Below are 18,527 nucleotides of genomic sequence, written 5' to 3' on the forward strand. Positions count from 1 at the left end.
GATTTGAAGCAGTATCAAACATGCAGCATGTCAATTACTGTATTTCAGCGTTTTGCAGTGTTTTTCACCCACTATAATGAATCGGAGGCATGCATAAAAAAATGCAACAAAGACGCACACAAATAAATACGTGGCAAAAATGCAAGATTTTTTTTGTGCAGCGTTTTCCCTGCCAAGTTACAGGTTCTTCATGCAGAAACATGTACAACTATATTTAGGGCACATTCCCTAAATAATAGTACCCAGCTTCGCTCCTCAAACAATATTAATGACTTACATAGTGCTCCAAAAAGAAATAGTGCCCCAATTGCTTCAAAAGAAAACTCACCCTGCCCTTGGTCCTATAAAGTACACATCTTCTCATACTACAGGTTCCTGTTATTATGATGGACATTAGCAATCACATATTCCTCCAATCTGCACAGGGGTTTCAGCATTTCCTAGGCTGTAGACTTAAAATAACCTCAATCTTACAAGAGTGAATTATGGGGTGGAATGAATACATCACAATGTGGCACTGGGTCACTAGGGGGGTTCCCTTATTCCCCGCGGGACCCCGGTAGTTACTGTGTGACAGTTTTCCTTTTCAGCCCCTAAACCTTTTACATTATTTGAGCTTGTTTCAGTTTATTTCACACTGGGTTCCTGTTTATTCCTGCACACTTTCCTCTCTCCTTGTAAGCATTGTGTGGCGGTCTCACCTCTATTCCTTCAGGAGACATGAGAAACTCCTCGACAGTCTTTTAGGGAGCCAAATCTGAGGTGGTGCTGTTAGTTGTGCTACTAGGGTCTTTTATTCTGTACAGGGACCAGTTGGGTGAGGCCACGTCTTCCCCTTTTCCATTACTCGTTTGTGAGTGATTTATGTTCATAACAGAAATGGAAGCATCTCCTAAAGCCCGTGCACAAAAAAGTCCATCTACAATTTGCCAGGGCCCATGCTGAAAAATATGAACACTATTGGAAATCTATACTCTGAAGTTATAAGACCAAGATAAATGTTTTTGGAACTGATGGCGTCAAAACTGTATGGCCTTGTAATGGTGAGGAATACAAAGAAAAATGCATAGTGCCTATAGTGATACATGGTGGTGGCAGTGTCCTTATGTGAAGTTACATGAGTGCTGCTGGCATTAAGAAGCCATATTTCATTGATGGTATCATGAATTCCCAGATGTACTTTTCTACATTGAAAGAGAAGATGCTACATCACTCCGTGCCCTTTGTAGATGTGCACTTTTCCAAAATGGCAATGATCCAAAACACACATCTAAGACCACTGTTCCATTTCTGAATAAGAACAGGGTGGAAGTGATTCAGTGGCCAAGTATGTCTCCTAAACTGATCAAAATAAAATACCTATAGAGAATTCTGGAGAGATAAGTTGTCATCACTTTCTAACCAGCATCCAGGCTCTAAAAGAGGATAGTCTTGAATAATGGAAAAATATACAGTAGGTAAAATAGTATTTGATCCACTGTCAAATTTGCAAGTTTTCCCACCTACAAAGTTATTTAGAGGTCTGTAATTGTTATTGTAGGGACACTTCAACTGTGACAGACAGAATCCCCCCAAAAATCCAGAAAATTTTTTTATTGCATAAAATAAGTATTTGACCGCCTACCAAACAGCAAGAATTCTGGCACTCACAGTCATGTTATTTTTTGTTTATGAAGCCATCCTGCTCTGCACTCATTACCTGTATTAATTGCAAATGTTTGAACTCCTTATCTGTATAAAAGATATCTGTTCACACACTCAATCAATCAATCATACTCCAACCTTTCCACCATGGACCAAAGAGCTGTGTAAGGACACCAGTAACAAAATTGTAGACCTGCACAAGGCAGGGATGGGCTACAAGACAATAGGCAAACAGCTTGGTGAGAAAGCAACAACTGTTAGCTCAATTTTTCGAAAATGGAAGAAACACAAGATGACTGTCAGTCTTATGTGGTCGTTCTGGGGCTGAATGCAAGATCTTGCCTCATAGGATAAGGATGATTCTGAGAAAGGCCAGAAATTAGCCGAGAACTACATGGGATCGACCTGGTCAATGACCTGAAGAGAGCTGGGACCACAGTCTCAAAGATTACTGTTAATAACACACTATGCCATCATGGATTAAAATCCTGCAGGACACACAAGGTTGCCCTGCTCATGCCAGAACATGTCTACGTCTGTTTGAAGTTTGCTAGTGACCATCTGGATGATCCAGCGTAGGCATGGGAGGATATGTGGTCAGATGAGACCATAATAGAACTTTTTGGATCAACGCCACTCACCGAAACTGGAGAAGGAAACAGGATGAGTATAACCCCAAGAACACCACATCTGTGAAGCATGGGGGTAGAATCATCATACTTTGGTGGTGCTTTTCTACAAAGGGGACAGAATGACTGCACGACATTGAAGGGAGAATGGATGGGGTCATGTATCGTGAGATTTAGGTCAACAACCTACTTCCATCAGTAAGAGCACTGAAGCTGGGTCATGGCAGAGCCTCCCAGCATGACAATGACTCAAAACACACAGCCAGTGCAACTAAAGAGTGACTCCATAAGAAGTATTTCAAGTAATGGAGTGAGCAAGCCAGTCTCCAGACCCGAACTCAATAGAAAATCTTTGGAGGGAGCTGAAACTCAATGTAGCCCAGCTACAGTCCCAAAACCTGAAACATCTGCAAAAAATCTGTATTGAGCAGTGCATCAAAACCCCTGCTGCAGTGTGTGCAAACTTGGTCAAGAACTACAGGAAACGTCTGTAATTGCAAACAAAGGTTTCTGTACCAAATGTGATGTGGGGTGTATTTATTTTTGCATCAATTAATTTGAGTAAAGCTGAAGATTTTGTAATGAAAATTATATTGATAACGTTAATTTCATGTTATGGATTAAAAAAATGTTCTAAGAAGCTCAGTCTTGTAAACATTTTGGAAATTGTTCATGTATTCAGTAGGATATTAAAATCTTACTTTTCAAAGAGGGTGTACTCATTTTTGCAGAGCATTGTATGCTCCATGGAAACTGAGTTACATTTCATTTTAGCAGCTAAACATGATCATTTTAATTCCCAAACCTATACTAACGAATTATACTAAAAATCTCTAAATTGTACACAAATTCAGTCATCTCACAACAATCAACTGTAGTCATTATTTGTGCACACACCTGTAACCCTTCGATGGCTAGTCTGAGGATTGATGGGGTAAGCTTGGAGGCTTGCTTGAAGGAAAAATTGCTCCAATCTATGATTAAAATGAAGCCGTTGATTTGAAGCTCTTGGTCTTCTATTAGAACTTCTAGCGAAAGGAGAATGGCACGCAAGATGTCCACAAAGGAGTTCCTTAAAAAAAAAGAATATTTAATTAAGGAGTGACTCATACAAGGCTTATCATGAGAAAATGTATCATATAAACTGAAATTGCATGCAATGGTTACAAGAGATATTTACCGTAAGCCAATTTTATCCATGAAGGAAACTTTGTTGGAAAGAAGCTCCTAGAACTATGTGCAATTGACGTTCCTTTTATGCAGCCAAAACCATCTCCAGAGAACAGAGGACTTGTGTGGTATTCCCAAATTTTAATATCATCACTTTAGTGAGCCATGACTTAGCATGAGTATTGCATGGCCTACAAGTTTCGCTATGCTCGCTTGGCAATCTCCACAAAAAGAAGTGTTATGCCTTAGACCTCACTTTTTCATTGGAAGACACACGAGGAATTGCTCTGTTTCTCTGAAGTTTTATAAAAAATCTTTTGTTAGTGCTTTTTGGGGTTTTTTTACGTTTTTTACTGCTGGGATTTTTTTTTATATTTCTCCAGTGTTTTTAGGGCATCTTTTGTATTGGTATTTTCCATTTTTTTTACTTAATTTATTTAAAGGGGTGGTTCACTACTCTGCAATAGTGGCCACATCCCTGTACAACTGATAGGGAAGGCTTTATCTAAATACCTTGTTCAGCCAATTCTGCCTCTGAGAGGCGCTATTGCGGTTCGCTCATTCCCATTAAGAGACCCACGGGCTCCGTGACCTCTAATATCCAATAATGTCACATTAACTTCCAGTTGACCTGACATCACTGAGGTGGGCTCCAGTCTCCGTGAGTGACTGGGCTGTGGGTGGTGTTTCATCCACTTTAAATCTCCCACTTTACCAGCACCAAAGCAACCCCAGACCATCACATTGCCTCCACCATGCTTGACAGATGGCGTCAGGCACTCTTCCAGCATCTTTTCAGTTGTTCTGCGTCTCACAAATGTTCTTTTGTGTGACCCAAACACCTCAAACTTCGATTTGTCTGTCCATAACTCTTTTTTCCAATCTTCCTCTGTCCAATGTCTTTGTTCTTTTGCCCATAATAATCTTTTCCTTTTATTAGCCAGTCTCAGATATGGATTTTTCTTTGCCACTCTGCCCTGAAGGCCAGCATCCCGAAATCACCTCTTAACTGTAGATGTTGACACTAGCGTTTTGCGGGTATTATTTAATGAAGCTGCTGGTTGGGGACCTGTGAGGCAACGATTTCTCAAACTAGAGACTCTAATGTACTTGTCTTGTTGCTCAGTTGTGCAACGGGGCCTCCCACTTCTCTTTCTACTTTGGTTAGAACCTGTTTGTGCACTCCTCTGAAAGTAGTACAGACCGTTGTAGGAAATCTTCAGTTTCTTAGCAATTTCTCGCATGAAATATCGTTCATTTCTAAGAACAAGAATATACTTTCGAGTTTTACATGAAAGTTCTCTTTTTCTGGCCATTTTGAGAGTTTAATGGAACCAACAAATTTAATGCTCCAGATTCTCAACTAGCTCAAAGGAAGGTCAGTTTTATAGCTTCTCTAATCAGGAAAACTGTTTTCAGCTGCGCTAACATACTTGCACAAGGGTTTTCAAGGGATTTCTAAACATCCATTAGTGTTCTAAAATAGTTAGCAAACACAATGTACCATTAGAACACTGGAGTGGTGGTTGTTGGAAATGGGCCTCTATACACCTATGTAGATATTGCATTCAAAACCAGACGTTTGCAGCTAACAATGTAGAGTGTATCTCTATGTTATTTAATGTTAGCTTCATTGAAAAAAAATGTGCTTTTCTTTCAAAAATAAGGAAATATCTAAGTGACCCTAAACGTTTGAACTACAGTGTATATCATTTTTTTTAAAGCACCATTGCAGTGTTTGGTTTTCAGTGCTGGAGTGGTGCTTCTACTCTAAGGTCCATGACTCTAGTCTTATATTCACCTTTCATTGTCTTCAACATTTATCACTGCTGCTCCAGTCATCTTGGCGCCATCATGTGATGGCAACTTCTGACTGTCGGATGTCAGAGGTAAAGGTCACAAGTGCTCAATGTAAGTCTATGAGAGCCAGAATGAGGCTCTCATAGACTTGCATTGAAAAGTGATCTCCAGTGTTCTCCAGTAAACACTGGAGAGATCCAACAGGTCATAAACTGCTGGAGGCCGACAAGAACAGTGGCGATAGAAGATGAAGACAGCGGCGGTTAATGCTAAGTTCAGGGAGCTTGGATTACAAACGCCATTCCAGCTGTAAAATAATAAAAACCCCAAAATGCTGGAGTGATACTTTAGACATTAATCTTTAGAACACCTAATTCCCCCTAATTCCAAAACTTAACATTTTTGTTCTGGAGAAGGGGTTAAATGTTTAGCAATGACATAACATTTTCTCTTGACATCTTGTTATACTTTGAAGTATCTGATGGTCGACTTGTATGAAAGTTCCTAGCTATAACAAGAGACATTGATTTTGTCTGAAGCCGATTCTGTCTAACTAGTCCTTACAGAAACGTCTAATAATTGATTTTTCAATCAGGAACACAATGTTGAAAATAATAGAAATGACGATACACATCCACTCCTTTCATGGTCAATAAAATATCACCAGGAACCTGTATATCTACTGCATGTCATGATAAAGGGCTTTGCAATTTGCTGTCACATTTAAATTAACATGGGCTTGCATACATTAAAGTGTATCTGTCACTATTTTCTAAGTAACAATCAATACAATCTAAGGCCTCCTTCACACCTCCTTGTCTCTGGTCCATGTGGTGTTCGTTTTCACATGTAGCGGCAGAACGGATGATTCACACGAAGACAACTCAATTTTTTTCTGGAACCACGGTTGAAAAACGGACATCACATGGATGGCATTCGTGTGACATCTGTGTGACAAGTATAGGAAAAAAAGCAGATATTGTTGAAATAAATGTTATTTTATGTGTAAAAGATGTGCAAAGCTTGAAAATGATATATAAATGATAGATAGATAGATCGACCCTCGGCTGTCAGCTGTACCTTGGCTGGTTTTGAAAAATAGAGGGGATCCCACTATGATTTTTTTTAATTATTTGAACAAATATTATTTACTTGAACATATCTAATACCAGGGCTGGAGGCCAGCTGGCAATTCACAGCTGGCATCAACTTCATATATTAACCCATTTACCACCGCACCAGGGCAAAGGGGGGAAGCACCGAGTACAGTGCTAGGTTTGGTGCATCTATTTTTAGACTGGGAAGGGCCAAATAATCATGGCCCTTCCTACCCTAATAAAAATATCATCTCCCAGTTGTCTGCTGTCCCTTGACTAGTTTTAAAAAATGGTGGGGGAGCCTAAACCATTTTTTAAAATTATTTGTTCAAATAACTAAGTAAATCAGAGTGGTAGCCCCTCTATTTTTCAAAACCGGCCAAGGTTTTGCATCTGAGGGTTGTATTTCGCAGCTGCTACTGTATCTGTGCTGGTTATAAAAATTAGGGAGAACCCCACTTTTTTTTCTAAAATTATTTATTGACTCTGCTAAATAGCTGTACATGCTGTCTATCTATCTATCTATCTATCTATCTATCTATCTATCTGTCTGTCTATCATGTATCTATCTATTATCGATCTATCTATCTATCTATCTATCTGTCTGTCTATCATGTATCTATCTATCTATCTATCTATCTATCTATCATTTATGTATCATATTTCTGGCTTTGCACATCTTTTAGACATAAAAAACCATTAATTGCAGTATCAGGCTTTTTTTTCAGGTACTGGTCACATGGCTGACACATGGACATATGGACAGCACAGGGATGTCACACAGATGACACACACGGACACATGGATGGCTATACGGACATCCAAAATGGGATGTGCAACATATGCTTTTTCTTACACGGATGTGTGAAGGAGGCCTAATAATATCTTCTTTGTTGGGAGATTAAAAACATATACTAATGTTTTGTAATATTTTTGGTAATCTGCTGAAATATTAAATTTCAAATGAGTCTTAGGTATCCTACACACGGGCACGGAGCCTGTATAGAAATACCTAGAGCTGCACAGTTATTTGGACAATCCTTATACTACAATCATTGTGGGGCACTAATTGTATGAAGATAACGCAAAGATTTATACAAATTAAAAAATTTTCCTAGAGGAATATGTATGAAATGTTAGAGAAAAAAACTACCTATGAAATTAGAGATTTTCTAAGAAAAGGACAGTAGAAATGTTTAATTTTCCCCCAAAATTAAACAAAAATGTTTTCTGATAAACAGAGCCATGTAACAGTGCAAAGATCATTTTTAATTTAATTTGCAGAGCCTCGCTGGCGATCAAAAGTAGTTCAATATGCTCATAGTTTTCATTGATTATGCCTCCCTAACACCACGCTCCAGCTGTCATAGACAGATTACTCCCTATAGAGCTCATAGAGAGCAGGAGTGGCAGGATTCAGTAATCACTGCATTTCACGAAGACATTGGAGTCTTACAATGGGCAGCACAAAGTGTACAGGAGACAAGATCATGACAGCCTTTTAAACTCAAAGTCTCTAAAGCTACTAAATAGATTTTCCAAAAAGAGACGAAAAGGTTAAAAAACATTAAACTTCTGAAAATAATGAATTAAATGGAAAAAATAGAAGACGACAGTTAACTTTTGTTGTACATTCCATTTATCATATCTCTATTTTAAAGGGTTATTCAATCTTCAGTAACATACCGCTCCCCTGCCTCTTGGCTTCCTGGCTGCCAGGGAGCAGTGTGCTCCTGAAGACTGATGTTTTAGAGCAGGGGAATGGCTGTGCTGCTGTTCAGAACTGTGCACTCTCAGATGCTGCAGCAGAGGCAGCTTTGCCTCAGCATCATAAGAGGTGCTCAGGAGCACTGAAACTTGCCAGATCCAACTATTAAGACTGCTACAGAGCCAGAGGCATACATAGAGATCATGGGGTCCCAGAGCAGAAGTCCTAATTTGGCCCTTCAACAACAATAAAAAAATAATATTTGGTGGGGTAACAGAAGAGCATATATTACATCTTTGTAGCCCTTACAAAGAAATTTTCCTCTTATTGAAGCCTTTTAAGGTCCCATGCATGTTACATGCAACGACGTATCTAACGATATATCGCCGGGGTCACAGATTCCGTGACGCACATCCGGCATTGTTAGTGACGTTATTGCGTGTGACATCAACGAGCGGCCGTTAACGGTGGAAAATACTCACCAAATCGTCCATCGTTGACACGTTGATCATTTTCAAAAAAAACGTTGATTGTTGTGGACGCAGGTTGTTCGTCGTTCCCGTGGCAGCACACATCGCTATGTATGACACCTCGGGAAATATGAACTACAGCCTACCTGCAGCTGCCGGCAATGAGGAAGGAGGTAGGCGGGATGTTACGGCCGCTCTTCTTCCCCCCTCCGCTTCTATTGGGCAGCCGCTTAGTGACGCCGCTGTGACGCCGCACGAAACTGCCCCCTTATAAAGGAGGCAGTTCGCTGGCCACAGTGACATCGATAGGCAGGTAAGTCCGTGTGACGGCTCCTAACGATATTGTGTGCCACGGGCAGCGATTTGCCCGTGACGCACAAACGACGGGGGCAGGTACGCTCGCTAGCAATATCGCTAGCGATATCGCTGCTTGTAAAGCCCCCTTTAGTGTTACCACACGTTAAGATACCTCTTTTATGGCCCCCATAAAGTATGATGGCAACAAAAGTGCCCCCTAAACACAGTATGATACTCCCACAGTGAATTCCTACACAGTACTTTATACACACAAAGTTTAATGACCATACTTTATCCCCCACCCCACAAAGTATCATACCCGACAGTGAACCCAACACATTATTACGGCTACGACACAGCCCTCTCTACAGTGTAATAGCCTGCATACAAAATAATGACCTTACATATACTATAATGGCCCTTACACTCCTCCCTCAAAGAATGATGGCCCTTGCAGAATCCTTCATACAGTATTATAGCCCATCCAAATTGAATAATGGCTGAAATACAGTATAATGGCCCCCACTAGCCTCCGAACAGTATAACGGACTCCATATAGCCTTATAAGAAGTATAATGGCCTACACATAGCCCTCCAAACAGTATAATGGCCCCACACAGTCCTCCAAATAGTATAATTACCCCCACAAAGCTCTTTAAATAGTATAATCTCCCCCAGATAGCCCTGCAAACTGCATAATGGCCCCCACATAGCCTTGCAAAATGTATAATGGTCACTACATTGCCCTCCAAAGAGAAAAATGATCCCCACATGCTTCCAAATACTATTATGTCCCCAACATAGCCTAGCAAACTTTATAAAGGCCCCCACATAGGCCTGCAAACTATATAATGGCCCCCAAATATCTCTCCAAATAATATAATGGTCCCCAAAATAGCCCTAAACGCAGTATAGTGGGCCCGGCTAGACCTTCAAATATTCTGACCCCTATATGGCCCTTCAAATGGCTGTCATATAACCCTGCAAACTGTATAATGGCACCTGTGCCGCCCCTGCAGCGGATCGAACTGCTCGGATCCGTGGGTGGTGATTGCTCGTGGCTCGAGGGTCTCCGAACCCGGGGGCTAGGGGCCCCACTCAAATGAAAAAGGGGGACTATTTACAGGGGACAGATATAGTTCATGATGCCACCCATGGTGTACGGTAATTGGGAGTACCGCCACTGCTGTTGGGAGTACCCGGGGTGATGGAGTGGGGCAGCAAGATGATGTTACCCTCCATGGGTAGGGGTAGGCCTCGGGACTCTGGATGGTGATGCGGGGGGTGCAGTGCAGGGGTCAGTCGGGTACTCACTCAGCAATGAAGCAGACGCTGACAACAGGGTAAACCAAGTCTCTGACTGCCGCTGTCTCCTGAGGGGAGCTCAACCAGGTCCCGTCCCCTGCAGCACTGCCTGGTGGTCCGTAACCTGCCTCCTGGCACAAAATTTAGATTTTCCGTTGTGGCCCGGTAGCTTGGAGCTTTCCAGGCCCCGCTCCCCACTGTGGCTAAGTGAAGGAGCCTAATCTCAGGAGCTCACGCTTAGAATTTCAGTGGGCTGATTGCTAGGAAAGCCCTATCCCCCTCATTGTGCTAATGACCCGATCTATGAGCTTCGTGGGAACAGTCCATAAAGGCCCTGTCCTCCGCAGGTTAATTGCCGGGTCGCCTGAAGCTTCTCCCCAACCTTGGGTCCGTGTACCCCGACGTGCCTTCGGTCCCGGACCGGTGATAGGACCAGGCTGCTTACCGTCCTCCTTGACAGGTTCCAGGCACCTAGACACGATCCCCTGTGACCGGAGATCTGACTCCTCTAGGTCCAGACCACTGTCTGCGACCTAGTCTGCTTCTCCCCTGGGAGCTACAACTCCCAGCCTCCTCAGAGCTCCGTACAACTCAAGGGATACTACTCGACTGAACTGACACCTCCCACCTCCCTGCCTGACCCCTGAGTGGGCGGCCCTATTCCTGCTTAAGCAGCCCACTGGTATGCCTGACAGGTGTGGTGCAAAGTGTATCTAGGATTTGTGAATGCTGGTGGAGGCAGTACTGCAGAATAGAGACCCAGAACCATGGGGGTTTGAGCCCTACACAGGGACGGCAGATTGTGCAGAACCCTGTGACGACCTGAATAGTCCAGGGCGTCACACACCCACATAGCTTTGTGAACCGTATAATAGCCCCCACATAGCCCCACAAACTGTATAATGGTCCCCACATAACCCTGCAAACTGCATAATGGGCCTCACACAGCCCTCCAAATAGTATTATGACTACAACACAGCCGTCCAAATAGCATAATGGTTCTCATATAGCCCTGCATACTGTATAATGGCCCCACATAGCCCTGCAAACTGTACAATGGCCCTCTCATAGCCCTGCAATTTTATAATGGACCCTATTGATTTAAAAAACAAAAATACTTACCCCGCCCAATTTCTCGGCTGCTCTGGTCTCCATAGCATGTGGTCTGCAGCTCTGTGCAGGGGGAATGACTGAGAAGGGAACTGATGGTTCTCTGTTCCTTTGTTGCTTTCAACTGTATCGTTATCAATGATGCTGATACAGTTAAAAATGCGATGCCGGGCGGAGAGGGGGCAGATGCTGCCCCCCCCTGATTCTTGAGTCCTATACAGAGCCATGCTTGAAAGGTGTATAGCAGAACACTTGTAAGTTCTCACTTCTTGCCTTGAAAACTGGTCTTCTCTGATACACTGCAAAGGTGGATGGTAACCTAGACAATAAGCTGTACACTATAGAATACAAATCCTTCCTTAATGAGAATGTAGTGAATTTTCAATCAGACATACTGTACATCACAAAGTTTCTTGCATATACAAGCACTTTACAATTGTACCAATATTAGAAACTGAGACAATCCCTTTAGCTATCTCCTCTTAGGACTCCTTATATGTCAAAGGTTTCATATCCATCATTTTCAGACCCTCCTTACTAAGTCACACAGACAACAAATACATTATTCTTTACTGTTAAATCCTGCAATATATTTTAAAAGGAATCAATAATCAAATTATCAGAGATTAGGGATGAGCTGACCAGTGGAAATTCGGGTTCTCCGGGTTCAGACAGACTTTAGTTAAAAGTTTGGTTCAGAACCTGTAAAAGGATAAGGCACAGCCAATATAGTGGAGCTATATCGAGGTGCACTTGTTAGTTTCCAAACCGTAAGTCAATCAAATAGGTACAAGGCACTCTCAAGGGTTAATTTTCATATAATTTATGCCAAAATAGTTTTAAACATGTGATGTTTCAGCCACTAGGTGGCCTTCATTAGTCAACTGGTATCATAAACTGGCCAAAATTGGAGTGTCAAGGCAATGGTATCCACCGCTATGCTGCGTGCCACGTGGCACGTAGCATAGCTGTGGATACCATTCATGCTGATTCATAGGCAGGCTAGCAAAAGTTAATCTCTGCTGGCCTGCTTGCTCCTTTGGTTTTGAGGAGGCCTATAGCATCTGCTCCCCTCCTATTTATGTAGGTAGAAACCTTCCACCCATGTCAGCTATAGTTTGTTCTTTGTTGTGAGTAATCCCAGACTTATTGGTGACAGTTATGCTTATTGCTTGGTGCACTTGTGGAGTTTACCCCTGTTGTTTTGTAACTTCCTTCCTGCTCTTGTTTTTACTCCTGAACCTCTGATTGTCTCTACCTTTGTGTGTGCGTGCTGTATGACAGAGGTTTAGTTTTCCCCTGCCTGTCTTTATCTGTGGGTTTGATCACACTCCTGTACTGTCCCTCCCTGGGGCGGGAGGGGGAGTCAGATCAGGACTCGTCAGGAGCAGGGCCAGGAGGGAGACTAAGGCCTCTCCACAAACAGGTGTATCTCTGAGGTTAGGGATATCATAGGGCCCCTGAGCTTGAGGGACTGCCTAGGAGCCCTGATTCCCTGCTATCCTGTAGTCACCGTGACAACCTGCTGGTGCAATATTAAAACAACAGTCCTTTTCAGGGGGCTAATTGAAATAGATTCTATTCTATTCTAATACCACTCTTAGGGTACCGTCACACTAAGCGACGCAACCAGCGATCCCACCAGCAATCTGACCTGGCAGGGATCGTTGGTGCGTCGCTATATGGTCACTGGTGAGCTGTCAATCAGGCAGATCTCCACAGCGATCAGAGATCAGCCACCAGCCACCAGCGAACTGTGTAACAATGCTGTGCTTCGTAACCATTGGTACACATCGGGTTACTAAGCAAATCACTTTGCTTGGATACCCGATATGTACCTTGGTTACCAGCGTCCGCAGCTGCCAGAAGCCAGCTCCCTGCACACGTAACCATAGTACACATCGGGTTCTAAGCAAAGCACCTTGCTTGGATACCCGATATGTACCTTGGTTACCAGCTTACCGCAGACTGCCAGAAGCCGGCTCCCTACTTCCTGCACATTCAGATCGTTGGCTCCCGCTGTCAAACACAGCGATGTGTGCTTCACAGCGGGAGAGGAACGAACAAAAAATTAACCATAGCAGTGTGTAACGATCAGCGACCTCACAGCAGGGGCCGGGTCGTTGTTGGATGTCACATACAGCGACATTGCTAGCAAGATCAATGTTGTGTCACAAAAAAAGTGACTCAGCAGCAATGTTGCTAGCGATGTCGCTTAGTGAGACGTGGCCTTTAGTCTGCAATTAGCTGCTAGAGTAGGGCTAATGTACTAGGCACATGGAGACAGAGTTCATTACATTACAGTACCTGCTGGTACAACATTAAACCAAGAGTTCTTTTCAGGCCTAATTGAAATAGGTTTTGTTCTATACTAATACCTCTCTTAGTCTGCAGTTAGTGTAAGGTTAGCTTCTAGAATAGGAATAGTGTATTAAAGGCATGTAGGCATGGTTCATTGCATTATTGTACCTGCTGATGCAACACTAAACCAACAGTCCTTTTCAGGACTAATTGAAATAGATTCTATTCTATAGTAAAAACACTCTTAGGCCGGCGTCACACGGGACAATCTATCGTGCGATTGCATAAGCGTTCATACCCGCCTCCGTCGTTTGTGCGTCACGGGCAATTAGTTGCCCGTGGCGCACAAACTCGTTAACCCCGTCACACGCACTTACCTCCCGGACAACCTCGCTGTGGGCGGCGAACATCCTCTTCCTGAAGGGGGAGGGACGTTCGGCGCCACAGCGACGTCACACAGCCACCAACCAATAGAAGCGGAGATGAGCGGGACGTAACATCCCGCCCACCTCCTTCCTTCCGCATTGCCGGCGGGACGCAGGTAAGTTGTTGTTCGTCATTACCGGGGTGTCACACGGAGTGATGTGTGCTGCTACGGGAACAACGAACAACCGGCGCGCAGAAGGAGGAACGACATTATGAAAATGAACGACGTGTCAACGAGCAACGATAAGGTGAATATTTTTGCTCATTCACAGTCATTCGGAGGTGTCACATGGTACGACATCTCTAACGATGCCGGATGTGCGTCACGAATTCCGTGACCCCGCCGACATATTGCAAAGATATATCGTACCGTGTGACGCCGGCATAAGTCTGCAATTAGTGTACGGTTAGCTTTAGGCAAAGTTCATTGTGTTACAGTATCTGCCTTTGCAACATTAAACCAACAGTTATTTTCAGTGCTATTTGAAATTGATTCAATTCCACTGTATACTAATACCATTCTTAGGGGTACTTTACATGCTGCAACATCGCTAGCGTTTGCTAGCGATGTCGAGCGCGATAGCACCCGACCCCGTCGCTCGTGCGACATTTAGTGATCGCTGCCGCAGCGAACATTATCGCTACGGCAGCGTCACACGCACATACCTTGTAAGCAACGTCGCTATGACCGCCGAACAATCCCTCCCTCAAGGGGGAGGTGCGTTCAGCGTCATAGCGACGTCACTGCGGCATCACTAGGAAGCCGGCCAATAGAAGCGGAGGCGCGGAGATGAGTGGGACGTAAAATCCCGCCCACCTCCTTCCTTCCACATTGCTGGTGGACGCAGGTAAGGAGATGTTTGTTGCTCCCGCGGTGTCACACATAGCGATGTGTGATGCCGCAGGAACGACGAACAACATCGTACCGGTGGCAGCAGTGATATTAAGGAAATGAACGACGTGTCAACGATCACCGTTTTGGAACGATTTTGCGATTGTTGATCGTCGCTCATTAATGTTACATGCTGTGATGTCGCTACCGGCGCCGGATGTGCGTCACTAACGACGTGACCCTGACGATATATCGGTAGCGATGTCGCAGCATGTAAAGTACCCCTTAGTCTACAATTAGCTGCTAGAGTAGGGATAGTGTATTAGAGGCATTTAGGCAGGGTTCATTGTGTTATAGTACTTGGTGCTGCTACATTCAACCAACAGTCCTTTTTAGGGATAAATGAAATAGATTCTATTCTCTAATAATACCACTCTTAACTGCAATTAGTGTAGGGTTAGCTGCATCTAGTCTAGGATTATTGCCCTACTGTCCTTGCAGAGGCCATGTACAACCAAAAGACTTTTCAGATCCAATTTAAATAGATTTTATTCTTTAAAACGACCTTTCTTAGCTGTGTACATAATTTAAAATGCTCAAGGGTTACGGGAAGGGATGGGGAAGCGCCGTGGTTTTGGGCCAGGGCAAAATTGGCCTTCTGTGGGACCACGGCAAACACATGCATTATCTAGACCTAGCTTCCCGTCCCTCTGTTGAAGCTAGAACAGTGCAAGCAGGTTGTGGGTTGGATGGCAGATAATGCTTCCAGTCTATTTCACAGCACCACCCTGTCTTCCACTCGGTCCAGTTTCACTAGCCAAGAGTCTGGAACACATAATCCTCATCCTGATCTTCCTTGCTCCCACCATGGTGAGTCATAGGAGACAAGTGACCTCACATTTGGACACTCCAAGGAGCTCTTTAGCTTTCCATTTATGGCTTTTTATGGCTTCTCGCCATGCATCTTTCAAGAAGGATAGGAGCAGATTGTGTGCTGTGATTGTGAGGCCCCGAGAACGCTGTATCGGTGCATTACCTTCAGGGACTCCGCTCAGCTGGATCTTGTCACTGGTAGGGAAATCTTCTGTTTTGATTGTCGTGACGCCACTCTCAGAATTGCGGTCAGTGGGGACCGCCACTGCAGGTTGAGGGTCGCCTGGGGCTGATGGTGTGTGCAGTCAGTTGGGATAGCCTCCTGAGAGTGAGGCAAGCCCCAGGGCCCGGTGTAGGTGTGTAGAACCACAAGGCGCAGAATAACTCCACACAAGCAGGATGTCTTTCAGGGGTTTTACTCACTTCAGATGGCAGGGTGAGTAACCCGGGCGTAGCTGGGATGAACCAGGCTGGAACCAGGTATCCTTCAGGCTGACTTATGATGGTGACTACCGACTCGCCTTCCTTAGCCCTTAGTGGTTTGGGGTAACCCCGACTTTTAGTCCCTATGGGGGTCACCCAGGGAAGTTGCTGAAGCCTCTCTCCCCTTCAGTTGCCGTTTGCTTGTCGCCTGGACCAGATCACTCCAGCTGCTTGCCTCCTGTGAACTATGGGCCCTAACTGTGGCTACGTGGCTGCGGCTTTTGGGTGTTGTGGTGTGGGCTTTGAGGGCCCCACACCGGCAGGTTTAGCAAGGAAAGGTGGATCTATCCCCGCTCCGGGATCTGCCGCCCGTTTGGGCCTGGTACTCCCTAGCAGTCTCCTTACTTCCCACTCCGTGCTCTCTCTTTAGCTGGAGATGGGTTTCGGGTAGCACTCCTAGGTGACCGTTCTCCCCCGTCGGTAGCCACTGCGCGGACGCTGTCAGACTGCAACAGCCCCAGGGGTCTGCTCCTCTCTGAGCTCCCTGGACTCTGCACTGAACCGGCTCACTGCTCCTCCTCTCCTGTTCTTGCCTACGCCACCTAGCAACCAGGCTCTCTTACCACACCCCTTGAGTGGAGATGGAGGCTTTTGGCCCCCTCCACTATTCCAGTGGAGGTGAAGGCTTTGCCCCCTCCTGGGATCCCCAGGGGTCCTCTCAAAGGTACATGTGTGAGACCTGATCACTATGCGCCTGTGTAGTCACACCTCGGTCAGCCTTCTGGATTACCTGTATTGTACTGTCCCCAGCATAGGTGCAGTACTCAGTGGTGCCTGACCAGGTCAGGGGCGCCACATGATGTCCAAATATTTGAGCAGCCATGGTCAGGAGAAGCTGATGGTGAAATGGCAATTTCTTTCTCAAGAGGTGCAAGATAATGATGCAACTGGCAACAAGTCACGTTTAGTCAACAAGTAAGGAGGGGTACAAGAGTGATGACCCAGATTGGCAAGGTGGCATGCAGCGTGAGAACAGCAGCGCAGAGGGGGAGTGATCCACAAAAACTCAACAGACAGGAAGCGGCAGTGGAATGAATAAAGGGAGAAGGTGGGTAATTGTTCCCCAGAGCACACACAAGTGACGAGATCCTGGGCTAAGGGTTAGGTGTCTGTCAGTCATCTTACAGAAAGTTTAGAAGACAAAAAAATGGTCATTTGAAACCTGTGCGTGCCAAACTCAGCAGGGGCCAGATTATTACCAGCCTGACCACTACCAGCATACTCAGGCATCAAAGCAGTAGGTGGGCCTAATGCCTAACGAGTCCACATTTAGTGTGTTCGGGTGACCCCACTGTCTCTTCCGCTATGTTACACGCTGGGAATTTCCCTTTCTAGGATGCAGGCACAAATGCCTCCCGCCCTGCACCTGTCATTGCACATTCCCACACACCATCAGCAACCACGTCCACTTCCTTGTCCTAGTGGATCGTTCAGCTGTCTCTACCCCAGGCCTTGGAATGCAAGCAGAAATACCCACCCACCCACAGGCCCAAACACTAAACGTGTACTTTTCCAGACTGCTTGCTCTAGAAATGATGTCTTTTTTCGGCTTGTGGATACTGAGGCTTTTCACAACTTCATGGCAGCAGCCATCCCTTGGTACTCTGTCCCCAGCCAACACTATTTCTCCCGATATGCTGTCTCTGCCTTACACGAGCACGTGTCAGATAATATCACCCGTGCCCTGACTTAGCCACGACACGTGGATAAGTGCTTGTGACCAGGGATGCTACATTTCCTTGGTACACTGGTGAGCCTTTGGTGAGGCTGGAGCCGAGTCGGATCCTGGGATGGCACTCATGCTACTGACACTTAGAGTTGTGGGTCCTAGTTCCATCAGGGTTTCCTCCATCTCCTACACCAGTTCCTGCACCCTCTCCTCCTCATCCTTCATCTCCGTAAAATTGTCCCTATCAGTTGCAAGTAGAGATGAGCGAGCAGTAAAATGCTCAGGTGCTCGATGCTTGGGTCGAGCATATTGAAATGCTCGGGTGCTCGACCCGAGCACCGAGCCCAATGTTAGCCTATGGGAGACTCAAGTATTTTTCCCGTGGCACCCCCGGCGGTCTGAAGAAAGCTCAAAAATGTCACAAATGTATAAGAACAGTGCTCAAATGACATGGAAGCAGCATGGGGAAGACCCCTGTAAGCATTTCTGACTCCCAGGTCACTGCTGTGAGCAATGTTGTCTTTGTATTAGGAGGAGGAAAAATCCTGTGTTCCTCCTCCCACATGTGACATTCACTTTCGCTTAGTAGCATATGTGCGGCAGCTTCTCTCTGCTTGTACATTCGCTGCTGAGTGAAACCAAAAGTGAGCAGTAGAAAAAAAAAAAGCATATTCACCTGTTTGCAGACTCTCGAGACACGTCCAATCTCTCCA

The 18,527-nt window shown here is 44.9% G+C and overlaps 1 protein-coding gene across 2 annotated transcripts in view; it reads right to left on the bottom strand.

Annotated features, from left to right (window-relative positions):
* Positions 1 to 18,527, bottom strand: part of CLVS1 (clavesin 1) — a 154,912-nt gene that overhangs the window by 36,848 nt on the left and 99,537 nt on the right. For both annotated transcript variants that reach the window (XM_075353245.1, XM_075353246.1), the window contains exon 3: positions 3,171 to 3,345. In XM_075353245.1, the coding sequence (XP_075209360.1) occupies positions 3,171 to 3,345 (175 nt within the window). The remainder of the gene's footprint in view (positions 1 to 3,170; positions 3,346 to 18,527) is intronic.

The sequence above is a fragment of the Anomaloglossus baeobatrachus genome, chromosome 6, assembly GCF_048569485.1.
Source record: "Anomaloglossus baeobatrachus isolate aAnoBae1 chromosome 6, aAnoBae1.hap1, whole genome shotgun sequence".
Taxonomy (NCBI): domain Eukaryota; kingdom Metazoa; phylum Chordata; class Amphibia; order Anura; family Aromobatidae; genus Anomaloglossus; species Anomaloglossus baeobatrachus.